Source organism: Danio aesculapii, chromosome 24 (assembly GCF_903798145.1).
Source record: "Danio aesculapii chromosome 24, fDanAes4.1, whole genome shotgun sequence".
In the NCBI taxonomy this organism is placed as follows: Eukaryota; Metazoa; Chordata; class Actinopteri; order Cypriniformes; family Danionidae; genus Danio; species Danio aesculapii.
In genome coordinates this window covers 20444752-20465962 of record NC_079458.1, presented here as the reverse complement: position 1 = coordinate 20465962, position 21211 = coordinate 20444752, and the positions used below count along the sequence as shown (strand labels likewise).

The window sequence follows — 21211 nt, the reverse complement described above, 5'->3', positions numbered from 1 at the left end:
TGCTCACTTCACTGTTAAACCAATAAGATGCGCAAACAGCTTTGTTAGTCCCAGATGAAGATTTATACACTCACACACTAGAGAGAAACACATTGACACATCCTGTCTGAAGTTCAAGAGTTAATACTAAATCCAGCCAGCCATGAGTGTCTAATGGACAGAGAGAGAGAGAGAGAGAGAGAGAGAGAGAGAGAGAAGTACGGTATATAAGGAAAGAAAACTTCACAGAATATTTTAAAGGACACTGAGCTTTACAGTTTTATTCAGATATTTATTTTTACCAAGGGATAAGTTTATCCATTATTTGCCTGAACATTTTTATTCTACACATCTGTGATTGGGCGGCGCAGTGGGTAGCACTGTCGCCTCACTGCAAGAAGGGTGCTGGTTTGAGCCTCGACTGGGTCAGTTGGCATTTCTGTGGAGTTTGCATGTTCTCCCCGTGTTGGCGTGGGTTTTTTCCTTGTGCTCCGCTTTCCCCCACAGTCCAGAGACTTGCGCTATAGGTGAATTGGGTAGGCTAAATTGGCCATAGTGTATGTGTGTGAATGAGTGTGTATGGGTGTTACCCAGAGATGGGTTGCAGCTGGAAGGGCATCCGCTGTGTAAAAACATGTGCTGAATAAGTTGGTGGTTCATTCCGCTGTGGCGACCCCAGATTAATAAAGGGACTAAGCTGAAAAGAAAATGAATGAATGACATCTATATTTTGTGTGTGCACTGGTTTTGGTGGTTTATGAGGACACAAATGTGTATAATTACATGGGTATGACTTCGGTCTTACAATGTTGAGGTGATTTATGAGGACATGCCTCGTGTCCTCATAATTAAAAAAGGCTAAAAGTCATACTTTCTCATTCCACATTTGCTACAGGTTTCCTAAGGGTTGTGTTTAGGATTACGAAGGGTAAGCCCATATTATAAGCAATTTTTACGTTATAAAATGCATGTAAAAAAAGTCCCCATAAACCACTAAAACCAACTATGTGTGTGAGTTTTCAGTATTTTTTTTTCAAAATCCCCACTGTAAATATTTTGACTCTAATATCTCAACAGAATTTTGAACTTTTTCCAACATTTGAACCAAATATGCTAATTATGCTATGCTAATTAGCACAGATAATAATAAGTATATGCCTTATTTGCATGTTTAAACTTTAAATAGGAAATGTACTCACTATTCACTCACTCTCAAGTGCTTCCAAATGTTTATGATTTTCTTTTTTCACAAAAGAAGATATTTTGAAGAATGCTGAAAACCTGTACCCATTGACCTGTAACCAAAACATATACTATGGAAGACAATGGTTACAGGCTTTTCGGCTTTCTTCCAAATATCATCTTTCCTGCTTGACAGAAGGAGGAAACTCATAAAGGTTTTAAACAAGTAAAGGGTGAGTAAATTATGACAGATTTTTAAATTTTGGGTGAACTATCCCTTTAAAATTTTAGAAAACATGGCAATTTTCAATGTAGCCAGTTAACTGGAGTAGTATAGTTACACTCAAAAATATATGTTTGCTGTTCATTCAAACTACTTTTTTTAAAATGAACTGAAACAACATAACTCCTGAGGTGTTTTTGGGGACAGCTTAATTGTTTTATGTTCAATCCACCTAAATTTGTAAAAACTAATAAGTTAACGTAATTCCTTCATGTTGTCCCAACACAAATCGATTGTGTGGAACCCAGCATTTTTCACTGTGTACATTGGTTACCTGAAGTGCCTTTAATAATAAACTGAGTTCGCAGGAAACTGTACTCGCTAATGAATTACCAGTAGCAGTTTTCTTAGGCTACTGTTTACACACTTACAAAGTCAAAAGCTTTGACTTTCAGCGCGCCGTCAATCCATAATCGGGCTTAATTCTTTCATTACCCTTCTGTTTTTCTTTCCCTCATGTTTTCCCGGGAAAGGTGAAAGCAAACAGGAATTCCTGAATGAAAAGATAAACACACACACATTAACAGGCAAACATGTCGGGGTTGAGCTGAGGAGAGGAGATGAGCTCTAGTTACTCAGGAATCTTGATGGCTGATTTCAGGGCTGCTGTAAACTGGCTTTCAAAATCAAGCTGCCATGTTTGGTTCTGCCTACTTAGAACGCTGATTTCTGAGAGAACATTCTACATAAAGAGAAACGCAAATAACACCACACGACGCTCAACTTGCAAGTGGGTTTAATGTAGTTTGATGTTAGCATGTTGCTAAGCTAATGATTCAGTAATGCTAAGTAGCAATAATACAGAATGAGTTAAATCATTCATGATGGATAAAGCTCATTATTGTGAAAAGAAGTACAGTTTGGCATACTTTTAAAATGAATGCTTACTCTATTATGGAATCTTATTTTTTACAATACACCAAGTGTAAACAGTATGAGTTGTTTTAGAACATTTAAAGGGATAGTTCACCCAAAAATAAAAAAACTGCCATAATTTACTCACTTTTCATTTGTTCCAAATCTGTTTCAGTTTCTTTCTGATGTTGAACACAAAAGCAGATATTTTGAAGAATGCTTTAAAATTTTAGCCATTGACTGCCATAGTGTTTTTCATGCTATGGATGTCAACGCTTTCCATTTTCCAGCATTTATCAAAATACCTTCTTTTGTGTTAAACAGAAAAGCTAAACTAATAAATGTTTGGAGCCACTTGAATATTTTGGAATTATCATTATTTTGGGTGAACCATCCCTTTAAATGCACATTATTTAAAAGTTAATTAAAATGACTTTCATATGCATTCAAACTACTAATAAACAATTTAATAAAACAATTACTTGAGCTTATTTTTTTTGACACTCACATTTTTATGTTCTTAAATAATTCTATTATCCTTTAAATATAGATAAATAAGTGTACTTGTGTATCTAAGCAAAGTATACCAAAGTGTATCCTATAATATGTCTGTAATTACACATTTGTTATGATGAAGTTGCAATTACTTTAAAATGAGTTCGCCAGAAATACTATTGAATATAATACTGCAGTTTAAAATGGTCATTTAGTTTGGAAGTCACCGCATAAAATAAGTGTACTTTTTTTACAGCATGAGAAAAGATTGTTTGTTAAACGTATTTTATAGTGTACTTTTTAAATTAAAGCCTACTTAAGTGTATTAATAAATTGAGCCTGAAGAGTTTACTTGAAATGCACTTAAATTTAATTCATATTATGCCATCTGCAAGTAGAAATTTAAAATACTTTCTGTTTAACATTTAAAGCACTCTACAAATACACATTTAGACCCAATCCCAATAAAAAAGTCTTATACCCGGGGTAAAAAATGAAACGGGACAGCAATACATCACCTGCACACGTCATGAAATGTCATCGTGATCCCTTGACTGCTGTAGTTATTCCAGTTGCATTATTTTTTGGTATTTATCTTCAGGAAATCACTGAAGGCATATTTTATGATTTATCAAGGATAAATGTGGCAATAAGATTGTAATACTATGAATTTACACTGTGGCCGTATTCATTTAAACACATGAAAACAACATTAACATTATACCAGACACTGTAAAAAGGTCAATCCCAGCCACTAGACTTTTCTGATAGGGTATTCGAGTGTCAGAATGTTGTGGGACTGCTGTACAGGAGTTATTATTAGGGATTATAGATAGTGAAATTTAGCGTTTTTTATTTTAGCTTTTTTTTTTAAATCATGATCGTGAAACACAAACGCGGTTATGAATGTATTAAAACATGCTTGTATGTTGTAAAATTTGTAATACTGACAAAAAAAATACTATTTGTGCATCGCCTGACTTCCGTGTGCATGCCATGGAGATGGTTTATTCTGGGAAATTTTCTTACCCCTTGGTTTCAAGTGTGGTCTTGACTAATCTCCATTTCAGAGGCTATCAAGCGCTTCCCCTTAGTCCTACGTCTTTAAGCTAAATAGAATTGGGACACACCTTCCCCTTTACGTGAATGCACAAATCGAGGGGTTAAGGGGAAGGGCTAAGGGGTACAATTGGAATTCCCCTTAGTCCTACGTCTTTAAGCTAAATAGAATTGGGACACACCTTCCCCTTTACGTGAATGCACAAATCGAGGGGTTAAGGGGAAGGGCTAAGGGGTACAATTGGAATTCCCCTTAGTCCTACGTCTTTAAGCTAAATAGAATTGGGACACACCTTCCCCTTTACGTGAATGCACAAATCGAGGGGTTAAGGGGAAGGGCTAAGAGGTACAATTGGAATTGGGCCTTAGTACAATTAATGGCACTTTTTTCATTTGATTGCATTGTGTGAATGTCCGTTTAAAAATCTATAGACAACAATCTATCAATTAAAATTCACAATAAACAGTCAATTCTGTAGTAATATGCAACAAATTAGCAATTTTATAGATTTCAATCAATATATAAGCATAAAATCATACATATGCATAAAAAGATTTTCATTTTTTAGTTGAAAATCGTCATTTAAACTCCCGGTTTAGATTGTTGTGGTGGAATTGTGCTACAAAAGTATATTTGGGAACATTGTAATAATTGCTACCTTGTCTTTTATGCAAAGTGCACAAATAATGTCTTGAAATCCCACTTGAATAGTCAGTGGGCTAAATCTTGGAGCGGAGCGATAGTTTCATCAAGACATTGATTAGAGCGGTCCGTTTGGAGTGAATTTATCCTGTCTGTAACACAAAGGCTGTCAAAGCGCTGACAGAGACTCCAGCAGCTGTGTTCATGAATGTTTTTGTATGTGTATGTGTGTGTGGCCCCAGCGCCGGGCCTGCTTGCGTGCTGCGTCGTCCACATGGTTCTCGTTACAGAATGAAGGATGTTTGTTTTCTCTATTAGCGATCCTGTCCCCATTATCAAGATCTCAATCGAAAACCGCCTGCAACCACTATCCAATAAACACGCACATATTTCATGTTCTCGTTTTGACTCATGTTCGACTGCTTATCTTAATGCGGACATGTTAGTAGACATCTGTTGTTTCTGTGCGATGCTAACTAGCTAGCCTTTTTCCCTCTTCCTCCGTGCTTTATCATATTTCTTCCTGTCTCTCTTCTCATATAAAGTTCTTGTTGGCCAACAGTTCGTGCTTTTGAGTCCTTTAAGGGCTCAGAGTGTCTCGGGTGACAGGATGATGCGTAACAGGTGTGTGTGTGTGAGATAGATTGTGGCGCTAACAGCCCCAATGACACCACTTAAAACATCCCCTTCAACTTCCTTTGGTATTACGCTCTCGCTCGGATATGTGTGTGTGCGTGAGAAGTGTGTGATGTGAGCTGGCATGTTTCTCAGGAAAGGATTAAAGCAGTTTTATATAGCATTAGACATGGAAATATAGGCAAGAAATAAAAAGTGCTAAGAGTTGTCACTATTCGTATCCAGTTGACTGATTACATTAAGAATTATAAATATTTTTTGTGTTTCAGAATTATTGCTATTTTTAAATGTTATGTTTGCATATGCAAATAGAACATTATTTAGTTCCATATGAGCTAATTTGCATGTATTTCTAGTAGGGTTGTTGCAATACCATTAATTCATCTTATGTTTCTATACTAGCTATCACGATATCAAGTAGTATTGCGATACTGTAATTCATAACTCAAATTATGAAGAAAATTGGCAAAAATACTATATTTTACGTTATAATAGGTCTACTTGAATGTAATTCATAATTCCCTTTAGGCCAAAAAGTATTATCTGCACGTCACTTCACCTAAATTTCTTTCATTCTTTTTGTTTGTTTTGTAGATAACACCAACAAAAATACATAAAAATAAAGAGACAAATTATACCAAATGAAATTTGTTGTAAAAGAGCATTTTTCCAACAAAATTAAGCTATATGAATTGGTCAAAAATTGTTTAAATGATTCCTGTTGCTGTTTTTGGGTTTTTTATCAAAATTTTTTTCAGTCTCATCAGGTAACAATCCAAAGTAATTCAAAATTTATCTTTGTCAGTTGTTCATTTAAAGAGATTGTTGCTGTTGCTGTAGCTACTAAATCATATCAACAGGAATGAACTGATTCAGATGTGTGTTTGAACTGAAGCATTAGAAAACGTGCAATAGGCTACCATACAAGGCACGAATTCTACACAGTTTTGCAATCTTAAAGGGCTCCACAGACTATTAAAATAAAATGGTCTATTGTTGCACAAGTGTTTGAGCATTTTAGTGACTTATTTCCACATGCAACATCTACTGTAGATAAACCATCAATGATGATACTACCGTTTACAAACTACAGTGGCACAACCAGTATTTTGGAGCTATAGTATCGCGATACTACCATAGTACTGGTAAATTGTGCAACCCTAATTTCTAGCAGCAGGGTGTCCATGGGGTCTTTAAAAAAAATCTTACATTTCCCAAAAACTAAACTTTAGGCCTCAGAAAGTCTTAAATTCACTTAAATATTGTGTTGTAGGTCTTATAATAATTTTAAACAGGTCTTAGTTTTCCTATGTCAGAGTAAAACTGCCAAATCAGGCTGAAACTCAATCACCAATAATCCATCACAGAACTTTTTTTATATTTACATTTTTTGTTGTGAAGAGATACGATTCACAACAGCTGTTAGACATTTTTACAGCAAATTCTCCAAATTCAAGTATAAAAGATGATTTTCATCATAGGTGCCCGTTAAAATCAACACTCTTCAATGATCTCCTGATTGAGACACAATATAAAGTGTCTCTTACCAGACTAGAGCACTGCATTAAATGTAATTATTTCGAATCATGTCTTTAAAATATGAACATTCATTTTACCACAGTATTTTCATTGTATTTTTTGCGAGTGCCTACTGCTCCTAGCGGCACTTGTGTTTAAACTGCCTTTCATCTCATTTCAAGCTTGAACAACTAAATGAACACTTAAGTTTGAACTTAAATGAAAAGGAACATTATGAAATTAAAGATCAATCTTTCACCGGAAGTTTATCAGAGACTTCAAAACACTTCTGTGTATAATTTGATGAAGTGAGATAAAAGAAACACTTAGAAGTGTACTTTGTGTGCTTTCTTCTTCCATTAAGACTGGAAAAACACTGAAAAAGACTAAAATCGACAGACACATGCAAAAAAAAAATAAAAAAATTGTCTGTAGTGTCTCGCCTTGGACTGTAAAAATGATAAATAATGCATGTATTGTAATGCCTATAAGTCTTTTTAGTAATCAGAATCAGAAAGAGCTTTGATGCCAGGTATGTTCACACATACGAGGAATTTGTTTTCGTGACAGAGCTTCTACAGTGCAACAGAATTACAGAGACAGGACAAAAAACAGATAATAAATATATAAAAAAAAAAGAAGTAAGTAGTGAGTGCAAATATACAAATTGACAAGTGTATGTACATGTTTATTACTATATACAACGTTATATGTGCAGCTGTTATGTGCAAATTGGCATGTAAAGTGTGTTGTTAAATAAGTGTATATGTGTATAAAAGTGTATGGCAAGTAGTGATGTTGGTTCCGCAATAATTATCATCAAGTGTTCATGAGATGGATTGCCTGAGGGAAGAAACTGTTTCTGTGTCGGGCTGTTCTGGTGCGCAGTGCTCTGTAGCGTCGACCAGAAGGTAAAAGTTCAAAGAGGCAGTGTGCTGGGTGTGAGGGGTCCAGAGCGATTTTGGCAGCCCTCCTGCTCGCTCTGGATAAGTACAGTTCTTGGGGAGTAGGAAGGGTTGTACCAGTGATTCGCTCAGCAGTCCGAACTATTAGTATGGGTGGTCATAAATTTCCAAGTAAAAAAAAAAAAAAAAAAATTATGCATTTTTAAATACAATAAATGTTCTTTCATAATCTCTGTAAAATATGTATATAACAGTTACAGAGTATTTATATACAGTCTTTCATATTATATTAGTTTTCATTATTACACAGCTATTGTTCTTCATTTTATACATTACAAAAAAAATACAGTTAGTATATTAGGCAACACTTTATTTCAATGTATTTAACTTTTAATATTTTACAGTATAGTAAAAATATTATAGTAAAAAAACATTAACTAAGGCTATTAGCTTAATAAATGACTATTTGCCAAACAAAAATGGTCTGCAGTGTCTCGCCTTAGACTATAAAAATGATAAATAATGTATGTATTGTAATGTTTATGAGTCTTAAGTATGGGTGGTCATAAATTTCCTGGTTTTCTTGCTTCACAGGCGACCAGGGCCACGCTGACGGCTCACTGCTCCTCTCTGGGTGACTCTCTGAGGAAGGAGAACGAGTTGGCGCTCATCATAGACGGACAGACGCTCAAATATGCCCTCTCTTTTGAAGTACGGCAGGCTTTCCTGGACCTTGCGCTGTCCTGTAAGGCCGTCATCTGCTGCAGGTAACGCGTGCTGATGCAAACACACACGGACATCACCACAAATGTATCAATATCACTGCTCTAATAAACACGCTAATCATTAACAGAGAGGAGAAAGACGTTGCTCAGATGTTGCACTTGTGTTCAGATGACGTATTGCAGTTCTTTCTGAGGGAAAATTCATTTGGTTCTCTTTTTGTTTTTGGTCTACATCAGTGTAGGTCATTTTAGCGGTCTTGAGTTTGTTTTGAGTTAAATAATATAAACGGAGATTATACATTGTTTGTGCATATATACAGTAAGTGTACTTTAATATTCACTGTATTTAAAATAGGTTTATTAATATGATAATATCGAGTATATTCAACATAAATGTTTTGTATTATAGTATTTAATATTTAAATATTCATAATTATTTTACAAAGTTTTTCTTACATATTTATATTATTATTTATTTCCATACTTAATTTATTATTTATACATATACACAACTATTGGTCTTGATACGTTATATACATTATACACTATACACTATTAATACATTACATATTTTATTAATAGTTTAATATTGAACTTTTTAATATTTTATAATATAGTAATTTGATAATGCATAGGTGCATATATACAGTATATATACAGTAATTGCTATTTATTTTGCTAGCTATTGCTATGTTATTTTGGAAGAACTGTATGAGTTCAGGCTGAAATAAACTTTGAAGGCAGTTTTTGAAATCTTCATTGGAGACTTATGTAAGATTACTAGGCCTTTATATCTGAGAAAAAAAAAAACGAGTTCACAAAACACAAGTCTCCGTATTCTCTGCCTTATAATCTCACCGTCTTCTAGAAGACGCATTTAAGATATTAAACAAGATCTTCCACAGGCTTTTTTATTTGTTATGGGTATTCATTATGGCATTAGCACTGAACCGCTGTGTGTCTGTTTGCCCAAACTGAAAAAGAAAAAACCCACCTGCATTTCTCGAAATTGAGATTTTACTGTGCGTCTTCAAGCAAAAGGTTATGTCTTGCCCTGGGTGACTAAAAAAACTGATGAAAATAAGTGCTTGGCTCTCAGAACAGAGCGTCTGAGCGGAGGTAATGTAATATAGCGAGCTCTGTGCAAATGTCAAACTAATGACTCACTTACTGTCATTACACACACGCACACACAGGTAGACAATGCAGTCATTCACATCACATTGTCAAGCACTGTAAATGTTTATCTGAACATAATCTGAATATAAATGAGTTTCTGATGCCATTATAAAGTGGGTTTTCCATCTGTGAGAGGGAGTATAATTGACTTGCTGTTGCATGAAGCCCATATCCGGACTGTGGTCTCCAAGGCCCTACAAACCGACTGAAGCAAACCCCCCAAAAACTGTCCTGAATCCACAGACAACCAGCAGAGAAGAGCAGGGATGTGTGTGTATGTGTGTTGGAGAAAGCATTTGCATTGGTGTGTGTGTGTGCACACACACTCCATGCACAGTTTCCGGAGTTCACACTCTGTTTGTTTAAAGAGCTGCTTTAACCTTCTTATTTTCTGCTCAATTCCACCATGAAGAACATTAGTCCGCCTTTCATCTCCCTCCGGCTCGCTGTGATTGTGTGAGGTATAGAGTTATGGTGGAAAAAGGGGTGGAATCGATCAGCATGATGACAAGAGAAAGTGCTTTGGGCAGGATTTGTCTTTTCGATTTTTTTGTTTTTATGACTATACCATGCTCACGCTATTAAGGAGATAGTTCGTCTAAGATGTGAACTTTGTTTTAAAGATCTTCACTTTCCTTTTGGTTGAGGAATTGGGTTGAAGTGTCTCTCGTTTTGGTAGGGAACAGCTGGTAAATGTATAAAAGCGCATCTGTGTCAATGAAAATTAATCGAAAATTAAGTGGAAATCCGAATGACATCCAACATCTTAAGTTTTGGAGGTTTTGTAGAAGTGGAGGAGTTCCGGACAGTGTAGTTTTGTGAATATATGTTCTCTGAGGTACTGTGGTAATATGTACGTGATATTTTAGTACTGAGTGATTTGTGTATTAATGTTCTGTAGTATAGAGTTTTTCAAATTAGTGTCCTGGTGAGGAAAAAGCATGTTTTATAAATATTTTTTATAAAATAAAATAGATTTTTAAAATCCATATATTTTTTAGGATTAAAAAAACCTATATTTAAATATATATATATAGAATTAGAATAATTATGAAATAAGGGATACAAAACAAGTTATTATATTTAAATGATTATTATATACATTATTTGAATAAAATTGTATGAAAATAAATAATAAAAATAGAATCAAAATTTACAGTAAACTACTGTCATCTATAAGGTTGTTTTTTACTTCCACAGTGTTTAGTTGCATTAACTTTTTATGCTTAATCAAACAAGGAGGTATAATACTTATAAATGTGTATATATTCTGAGATAGCAGGCTAAAAAGATACCAAAAAGTACTAGTTTAGTAGTAAATCTTTCGCTTTTTATTTACTTCAGCCCACTCAATTCAAATATGGTCAATGAAACCTCATGTTTGATCTTTGTTTGAGATTTAACCTCATTGGTTTTCATGTGTCAAAAGTAAGGTCATTTAGGCAAACACCATAAAACATTAATGAAGGATTTCACATTAGACACTGAATAGAGTTCCAGAGGGCCCTTAGGACGGAAGTGTTTCATAGACTACAAGTGTTTTTGCTCCCATGATTGTTTGCGCATGTCTGATTTGTGACCCAATTGATTCAATATAATGCAGAAGTGTGTTCCAGAGAACATTTTTTTCCTGCCATCCTTTCTAAAATAAACTCTTTTAAGTAATTAAGATGTAGACGTATTCGGAATAAAATGCAACAATCCTCTGTTGCTGTCTGATGACATCATCACTTTAATAAACCAAAGTTCATCAAAATTCTTTGGATTCATCTTCAACGCCTCCTCCTTCATCTTATCCTAGACATACTCAATAATGTTCATGTCTGGTGACTGGGCTGGCCAATCCTTGAGCACCTTGACCTTTCAGGAACTTTAATGTGGAGGTTGATGTATGAGGAGTGCTATCCTGCTGAGGAATTTGCCCTCTCCTGTGGTTTGTAATGTAATGGGCAGCACAAATGTCTTGATACCTCGGGCTGTTGATGTTGCCATCCGCTCTGCAGATCACTCGCACGCCCCCATACTGAATGTAATTCTAATAACCAGAATGCTAACTATTTCATATTTTTCTTTCAGAGTTTCACCGTTACAGAAGTCAGAGATTGTGGACATGGTGAAAAAGCATGTAAAGGCCATAACGCTGGCGATCGGAGATGGAGCCAACGATGTGGGCATGATACAAACAGCACACGTGGGAGTGGGCATCAGTGGGAATGAAGGCATGCAGGCCACTAACTCATCTGACTACTCCATAGCTCAGGTCTGACACACACACACTCGCACACACACTGATGTATTTCATTATTCTGTGCTTGGTCACACACATCTCATCTTTAAAAACATAATTACACTACCACAACACAAAACACACAGCAGTCTTCAGCCCACAGCGCTGTTGTATCCGGGTAGCTGCTTCTGCTGTTAATGGTTCACATGTGTTCCTGCGGGAAACTCATTCTTCTTTTAACCTCTTTCTGTCTTTAGTTCTCATACCTGGAGAAGCTTTTACTGGTTCATGGGGCTTGGAGTTACAACCGCGTCACTAAATGTATCCTGTACTGTTTCTATAAGAACGTGGTCCTGTATATTATAGAGGTGAGTACATTAATCACAATCAAGTGTGTGTGAGACTGTTAAAGTGTGGATCACTCAGAAACGAATGCTTTGTCATCATGTTCTCAACCTGTATGTTTGTTTTCCTCTTTGAAACACCAAAGAAAGTGTCAGATTTATTCACACTGCTGTTGTTTATACTGTGGGTGATTTTCTTTAAGGGATATTTTGTAGATATACAGACTTATTCAAATATCGTGAATGACGAAGATGTGGTGATAATATATAAATAATAAAATATAGGGGCGACGCTGTGGCGCAATAGGTAGTGCTGCGGCTTACAGCAAGGTTCAAGCCTCGGCTGGTTGAGTTGGCTTTTCTTTGTGGAGTTTGCATGTTCTCACTGCGTTCACGCATTTCCTCCGGGTGTTCCGGTTTCCCCCACAGTCCAAACAGATGAATTGGGAAGGCTAAATTGTCCGTAGTGTATGAGTGTGAGTGAGTGTGTATGGATGTTTCCCAGAGATGGTTTGCGGCTGGAAGGGCATCCGCTGTGTAAAACATGTGCTGGATAAGTTAGCGGTTCATTCTGCTGTGGCGACCCTGGATTAATAAAGGGACTAAGCCGAAAATTAGAAATGAAATGATATAATATAATATAATATAATATAACATAATATAATATAATATAATATAATATAATATAATATAATATAATATAATATAATATAATATAATATAATATAATATAATATAATATAATATAATATTGTTATAATATTGTATAGTTGTAAGAGCTACAGATAACTTGACTTTTAGTTGATCATTTGAGAAAGTGGCAGAAGGTAGATTTTTCTGATGAGTCATCTGTTGAACTCAATCAGCACAAATACTGCAGAACACCTATTGGAACCCAGGATGGACCCAAGATTCTCACAGAAATCAGTGAAGTTTGGTGAAGGAAAAAATCATGGTTTGGGGTTCCATTCAGTATGAGGGCGTATGAGAGATCTGCAGAGTGGATGGCAACATCAACAGCCTGAGGTATCAAGACATTTGTGCTGCCCATCACATTAAAAAACACAGGAGAGGGCAAATTCTTTAGCTGGATAGCGCTCCTCATACTTCAGCCTCCACATGAAAGTTCCTGAAAGCAAAGAAGGTCAAGGTGCTCCAGGATTGGCCAGCCCAGTCACCAGAAATGAACATTATTGAGCATGTGTGGGGTGAGATGGAGGAGGCATTGAAGATGAATCCAAAGAATCTTGATGAACTCTGGGAGTCCTGCAAGAATGCTTTCTTTGCTGTTTCAGATGACTTTATTATTAGTTATTTAGTCATTGCAGAGAGGTATGAATGCAGTCCTCCAAGCTTTTGGGAGTCATACTCATTATGAATTCTTTTTCCACTGCACCATGACTTTATATTCTATACTGTACATTATTTCTGTTAAGCGACAAGACTTTTGTCTCTGCAAAGTCAGACCTTACTGTCCTGATTAAATAAATAAAAATCAAGGCATGATCGTATTTTATTTGGGTAAAATAAGTGTAATCTAGAGGCGTTTGCCTTTCATATAAGCCACTTCTGATACCAAATGATCAGCTAGAAGTCAAGTTATTACAGTATGTGTTGTTCCTAAAACTTGGATAGGTGACAAGACTTTTGTCAGGTAGTATATAGGTATACATATATAATAGGTATAATAATTTTCAATAAATTGTCATTATCTTTTTATTAATAATTTTTTTGTTATTTCTCTTGAAATTTACACATAAATTTACATAACTTTATGTAATCAGCTAGTAATTATCCATTCAGTTTTATTTTTTTAACCAAAGTTTTAATCCCCTTATCCAGTATTCCTAATAGTAAGGGACTAAATGTCAAAAGTCATGAAAATTAATGGACGAAAAGATAGGTATTAAGGATATATTGCACATTAATTATACGGGCTGAACATTTTTATGCACATTCGAAGGAAGTCATTCAGGTTTGGAAAGACATGAGAGCAAGAAAACCTTTCATTTACTTTTGGCTTCTTTCCTTCAAACAACATAGCTCTTCCTTTTGGAATGTGTTGTACTTCCATGGCATGAGTTCAGATCACTTTAAAAAGAATCATCAAATTAGCCTTGATACACACACACACACACACACACATACACACATACGCGCACACACACACTCTGTTTTCTCTCCTTGTGCTTGCTCTTGTTTCACACAGACACCCTTGCGTACATTAAGTCGACTGCTTGCAGCTGTTTATGGAAGTGTTTGACAGTGATAAATGAGATGCCCCCTCAAGTTTCTGCTTTCTGTCTTGCTCACACTCACACACACACACACACACACGCAGGCACAGACAAAGAGCCGCTGACCCCTATCTATAGTGGCTGGTCCTTCCAGTTCAAAACTGCATACCAGATACACTGTCATCCGAGAGCTCTCCAAGTGTGTGTGTGTTAGACAGAGCGTGAGCTTTACTCACAGGGTCACCGTGCTGTCCAGTGGAGCATTTGTCAGCTGTGCCACACACTAAAACGGCAGCAGGTGCAGAAACATGCGCCCCTGTCCCTCGAGGACTCGACCTCTAGACGCGTTTCCATTGAAATTTTCTGGAAAACTTTTTGGATGTTGTCTAAATGAAAAGATATTGCAAAATGACTTGGGGATAACTTGGAAACTTGTCCTTTTTGCAATTAGTAATTACAAAAATCATGACAACAAGTAGGTTTACTAATATTGCAACAGATGTACTGCTTATTATTTTTTAATAGAAGGAGAAATATGTGTGTCAACAAGTATGCTATACAGCTATACTTGGGAACAGCCACAAATGAGATTTTTCTGGGTGCAGTATGGACTCTGTAAGCGCAGTTTGGCCATTTTTACAAGTAAATGCTAACAATTACTTTAAAGAATCATCATGTGACTTCTACAATACGTGATTTTTACAATATGTGGGCATTTCTGCAAAATTTTTCATTAGGTGTATTTTCAATAGCCTCTGTTAGCGCCTGTTGTATTAATACATTTACATTTAGTCATTTAGCAGATGATTTTATCCAAAGCGACTTACAAATGAGGACAAGGAAGCAATTTACACAACTATAAGAGCAGCAGTGAGCAAGTGCTATAGACAAGTTTCAGGTGTGTAAAGTCTAAGAAGCAAAGCATTAGTAATGTTTTTTTTTTATAGCAAGATAGGCTGTTTCAATAAATAAATGCATAACAATCTCTTTAAATCTCTTTCAATCTCTTTAAAGAGGAATCATGTGACTTTTACCTGAAAAAGCACATCATTCACATATAAAATGTTTACAGTATAGGGTGGTATTTATGAAATTTCAATTTTTATTAGGTGTATTTTCAAGAGTCTCTGTCAACAGCAAGATAGGCCGTTTCTACAAATAAATGCACAACAATGTCTTTAAAGATTGATCATGTAACTTTTATCTGAAAAAGCACCTTACTGTATGTACAGTACGCATAAAATGTTTACAATATGGGGTTGTTTTTACAAAATGTACTTGTATTCAGTAGGGTATATTCAGTAGGGTCTCTGTTAGCACCTGCTGCATCAATAGTATCAGTAGCAGTTTCTACAAATAAATGCATAACAGCGTCTTTAAAGAATGATCATGTGATGTTTACCTGAAAAAGCATCTTATACATGGATAATGTGTACAGTATGGGGTTATTTTTTATGAAATTAAAATTTTTATTAGGTGTATTTTCAAGAGTCTTTGTTAGCGCCTGCTGCATCAACAGCAAGATAGGCCGTTTCTACAAATAAATGTATAACGATCTCTTGGTCATGAATGGTCATGTGACTTTTATCGAAAAAGCGCCTTATACACGCATAAAAGTTTACAATATGTGGTTATTTTAATGAAATTTACATTTTTATTAGGTGTATTTTCTGTAGGGTCTCTGTTAGCGCCTGCTGCATCAGTAGCCATTTATGATCATGTGACTTTTACCTGAAAAAACACCTCATGTATGCATAAAATGTTTAAAATATGTGGTTGTTTTTATGAAATTTACATTTTTATTAGGTGTATTTTCAGTAGGGTCACTCTTAGTGCCTGCTGCATTAACAGCAAGATAGGCCATTTCTACAAATAGATGCATAACACAGTCTTTAAAGATTGATCATGTGACGTTTACCTGAAAAGCATGCATAAAATGTTTACAATATAGGGTTGTTTTTACGAAATAAATGTTTTTATTAGGTGTATTTTCAGTAGGGTCTCTGTTAGCGCCTGCTGCATCAACAGCAAGATAGGCTATTTCTACAAATAAATGTATACCAATGTCTTTAAAGATTGACCATGTGACTTTTATTGGAAAAAGCACCTTTTACATGCATAAAATATTTACAATATGGGGTTGTTTAAGCGAAATTTACATTTTTATTTGGTGTATTTTCAGTAGGGTCTCTGTTAGCGCCTGCCGCATCGATAGCATCAATAGCCTTTTCTACAAATAAATGCTAAATGTCTTAAAAGAATGATCATGTAACTTTTACCTGAAAAACCACTGATGCACACCAATATGGGGTTAGTTTTGCAAAATTGACATTTTTATTAGGTGTATTTTCAGTAGAATCTCTGTTAGCGCCTGTGCACCAATAGTATCAGTAGCAGTTTCTACAAATAAATGTATAATAATCTCTTTAAAGAATGATCATGTGACTTTTATCGGAAAAAGCACCTTATACACGCATAAAAGGTTTACAATATGGGGTTGTTTTTGCGACATTTACTTTTAAATTAGGTATGTTTTCAGTAGGGTCTCTGTTAGCACATGCTACAACAATAGCATCAGTAGCCATTTCTACAAATAAATGCATAACCATGTCTTTAAAGAATAATCATGTGACTTATCGGAAAAAGCACCTTATACACGCATAAAATGTTCACAATATGGGGTTGTTTTTGCAACATTTACTTTTTAATTAGGTATATTTTCAGTAGGGTCTCTGTTAGCACATGCTGCAACAATAGCATCAGTAGCCATTTCTACAAATGAATGCATAACAATGTCTTTAAAGAATGATCAAGTGACTTTTATCTGATAAAGCACCTTATGCACACATAAAATGTTTACAGCATAGGGGTGTTTTTTGAAATGTACATTTTTATTAGATGTATTTTCAGTATGATCAAGGTTAGTGCCTGTGCATCGATAACATCAGTAGCCATTTTTTACAAATAAATGCATAACAATGTTTTTTTTTAAATGTTCATATGACATTTGCCTGAACATTTTTTGTCATATGTGGGTGTCTTTGTGAAATCCACAATTCAAAATTTCAATTAGCACATTTAGAAGGGTAATGAAAATGCAGCTTGTTTGTGTCCTGCTGTGTGATACGATTGTGTGTATACTGGTGTATCAGGGCGAAGGTTAAATGTTTAAGTGTCTCTGTATTTGTGGAATGTGATTGTCCTTGCACATCTGTCCATGTGTTTGAGGGAGAGGGGCATTTTGGGGTCTTACTGAGGATTAACTTGCAGCAAAGAGGAGCTTTAGAGGTCAGAGTTCAGAGACTGTCTTTGTCTTTATGGTGGGGGAAGGACAGCAAGTGTACATGTGTGTGTGAGTGTGTGTGACCTCTGATTTGAGTTTGATGATGTTCGAAAGCACTTTGCTGGAGGTTTTCCCCATTACTCATCTTTTTGTGTGTGTATGCACTTGTTACTATTGTTTATCTAGTCTTGTTTATCTCCACTTGTGCGGTTTTAACAAATGTACTTGTCTCTTTCTTCCTCAGCTTTGGTTTGCGTTTGTAAACGGTTTCTCTGGTCAGATCCTGTTTGAACGGTGGTGCATTGGCCTGTACAATGTGGTATGTGTGTTTGTCTTGCTCCCTCTGTATGGTTTTGTTGAGCATTTCTTGAACTTAAAGTTTTTGTAAACTTTCCAAAAATCTAATAATCTGCCTGCTTATACCAGGCTTTGGCTGTATTAAATGTGTCATTGATAGAGTGAACAGTCCCAGAATGCACTGCAGCAAGGTGGTCAAATCATTGTAAAGCTTAACTTATGCCTGTTCTGTTTGACAGCAGATAATAGTGTCCATTTAATATTTGTTAATTTTATGGACACGGTTTGTCTTTTTATGAAGGTTAATTATTTTCAGATTAAGTATAAATATTTAAATTTTGTTTTCTGTTGTTTAAAATATAATTTGATTTCATTTTATATTATATTTTTAATATATTTGAAAGTATGTTCTGCTTTTTGAGTCACAAAAATGAAATAACTTAATAATACATAATATATATTAATATATAATGTACACTCACCGGTCACTTTATTAGGTACACCTTACTACTACCGGGTTGGACCCTCTTTTGCCTTCAGAACTGCCTTAATCCTTACTGGAAATATTCCTCAGAGATTTTGGTCCATATTGACATGACAGCATCAGTTGCTGCAGATTTGTTGGCTGCAAATCCATGATGCGAATCTCCCGTTCCACCACATCTCAAATGTGCTTTATTGGATTGAGTCTGGTGACTGTGCAGGCCATTTGAGTACAGTGAAGCAGACATCAGAAGATGGGTACACTGTTGTCATAAAGGGATGGATATGGTCAGCAACAATACTCAGGTTGGCTGTGGCATTGACACGATGCTCAATTGGTACTAATGGATCCAAAGTGTGCCAAGAAAATATCCCCCACACCATTACACCACCACCACCAGCCTGAACAATTGATACAAGGCAGGATGGATCCATGCTTTCATGGTGTTGATGGCAAATTCTGACCCTACCATCCGAATGTCGCAGCAGAAATCGAGACTCATCAGATCAGTAAACTGAAGATTTTTCCAATCTTCTACTGTCCAATTTTGGTGAGCCTGTGCAAATTGTAGCCTCAGTTTCCTCTTCTTAGCTGACAGGAGTGGTACCTGGTGTGGTCTACTGCTGCGGTAGCCCATCAACCTCAAAGTTCGACGTGTTGTGCGTTTAGAGATGCTTTTCTGCATTTGCGCCAACAGAACTGCCTCTCACTGGATATTTTCTCTTTTTCGAACCATTCTCTGTAAACCCTAGAGATGGTTGTGCGTGAAAATCCCAGTAGATCAGCAGTTTCTGATGTACACAGAACAGCCCGTCTGGCATCAACAGCCATGCCACATTCCCTTAAATCACCTTTCTTCTCCATTCTGATGCTCGGTTGAACTGCAGCAGATGGTCTTGGCCATGTCTATATGCGTTGAGTTGCTGCCATGTGGTTGGCTGAAATTTGTGTTACCAAAGCAGTTAGACAAGTGTACTTAATAAAGTGGCCGGTGAGTGTATATTAAACATGTATAATAAATTATACTACAAATTAAAATGATATAATATATAAATTAATTAAATGTTTTATAAAGGACTATATCATTGTTTTGAATGTCTTGTGTGCTATTTATATTGATCTCAACATGCATGATATTAACACTTCTACCACACCCTCATAAATGTTCCTGTGTGTTTCAGATCTTCACCGCTCTCCCTCCTTTCACACTCGGGATCTTTGACCGGCCGTGCAGCCAACAGAACATGATACGATTCCCTCAGCTCTATCGCATCACGCAAAACGCAGAAGGTTTTAACACCAAGGTGGTACCGCACACAAATGTACAATCCCAATCACCAATTACTCATTCTGACACGATAAACACCTCGAGACTTATAAATCTGTCTGCAGCGAGCGTCAGACTGTTATTACCATCACCACGCTTGTCTACATCCTGCATTATAATTGATTATCACAGTCTGATGTGGTTAGCGTGTTGTTTGACTCGTGTCTTATAGCAGATAAACAGGAGTGCAAGAAAAGAAGCTCTGCTGCCATCGGGATAATAATGAGATTCATAAAGCTGAAATAAGACAGCCATTCATTTTCAGCCACGGATCGGTGTTTGTGTGTGTTTGTGTGTTTTAGGGGTGATCTGGGGGACGTTGCGCTAGCTGTGCAACTGCAGAGAAACTGTTTGTGTGGGCTGTGTGTGTGTATTTTGGCATTAGTTTGTCTTGACTGACTCTGCTTTCTGTCCCTCCCTTCCTCTCGCTTTCATTCCCGCTTTCTCTTTTTCCAGGTCTTTTGGGGTCACTGTATAAATGCTCTCATTCACTCCATTATTCTCTTCTGGTTTCCACTTAAAGCCTTGGAGCACGGTAAGCACTCACACACATGTAGACCACTCGGGTTGGAGTGTTTATCTTTCATCGGCCCTTTTTTGTTTCTTCAGACACTCCTTTCGACAACGGCAACAGTGTGGACTACCTGTTCGTGGGGAACATCGTCTACACGGTGAGTTTTCAGCGTGGCATTTATTGGGCTGTAGCTCCTGCCAGTGAGAAGTCACACATCATTTCCCTGCTAGTTCGCCGGCCGCCAGTGTTGACACTGTAAACTTGTTAATGTTTCTTTTCGCTGGTTATTCGTGATAAAATCCTCGTGAAATGAGCCCACAACCAAAAGCAAAAAAAATAAATAAATAACGACAGGAACTCTCTGGGGAAAATAGTCTGAATGGAAAAGGCAGCTTACCATTGGTTTCTGTGGGTAGTTTATGGCCCAAAAAAGAAACATTTTATACCAAAATATCTTATTTTGTGATTCAACTAAACGGTGATAGCTCTTTGGTGGAGAACTGTCCATTTAAAGGGGAGCTGTTATGCAAAAATCACTTTTATAAAGGGTTTAAACATGCTTTTGTGGTAAATGTCTGTGAATATAATCACCTTCTAATAGTAAAAATTGATTAATTGTTCATTAAAACAGTCTACAGGAACACTTTGATTGACATTCTTCATTTCTACATGTCATCAGAGAGGAAAAGTCCCACCTGTTAGTGATGATCTCTCCCTCACTAGCATAGGATGTTAGTCTTGTTTTTTTATCTGCCACTATGCTGACACAAAGGCATTTGTAGCTCCGCCCCCAATTGAAAACATCACAACCTCATTTGAATTTAAAGCGACAGTCGCAAAAATGGCACAATTAGGATCGAAGCAAACAAAAAACAGAAATGTGCGCACATCTGGGATTCTCAAATGCAGGTGCTCGATCAAAACACTGTGGAAAAGATCAAAAAGTAATCGGCACTGCCACTTTAGCTCTCAAAATGTTTTTTATTATAACAACGTTTTAACCTACATGGTCTTCATCAGGTTAAACAAGACAGCAGGA

The 21211-nt window shown here is 36.3% G+C and overlaps 1 protein-coding gene across 7 annotated transcripts in view; it reads left to right on the top strand.

Annotated features, from left to right (window-relative positions):
- The window catches only part of atp8a2 (ATPase phospholipid transporting 8A2), a 135768-nt gene that overhangs the window by 84795 nt on the left and 29762 nt on the right, over positions 1-21211 (top strand). For all 7 annotated transcript variants that reach the window (XM_056451197.1, XM_056451201.1, XM_056451199.1 and 4 more), the window contains 7 exons: positions 8150-8322; positions 11536-11719; positions 11944-12054; positions 17795-17869; positions 19513-19635; positions 20115-20193; positions 20268-20329. In XM_056451197.1, the coding sequence (XP_056307172.1) occupies positions 8150-8322; positions 11536-11719; positions 11944-12054; positions 17795-17869; positions 19513-19635; positions 20115-20193; positions 20268-20329 (807 nt within the window). The remainder of the gene's footprint in view (positions 1-8149; positions 8323-11535; positions 11720-11943; positions 12055-17794; positions 17870-19512; positions 19636-20114; positions 20194-20267; positions 20330-21211) is intronic.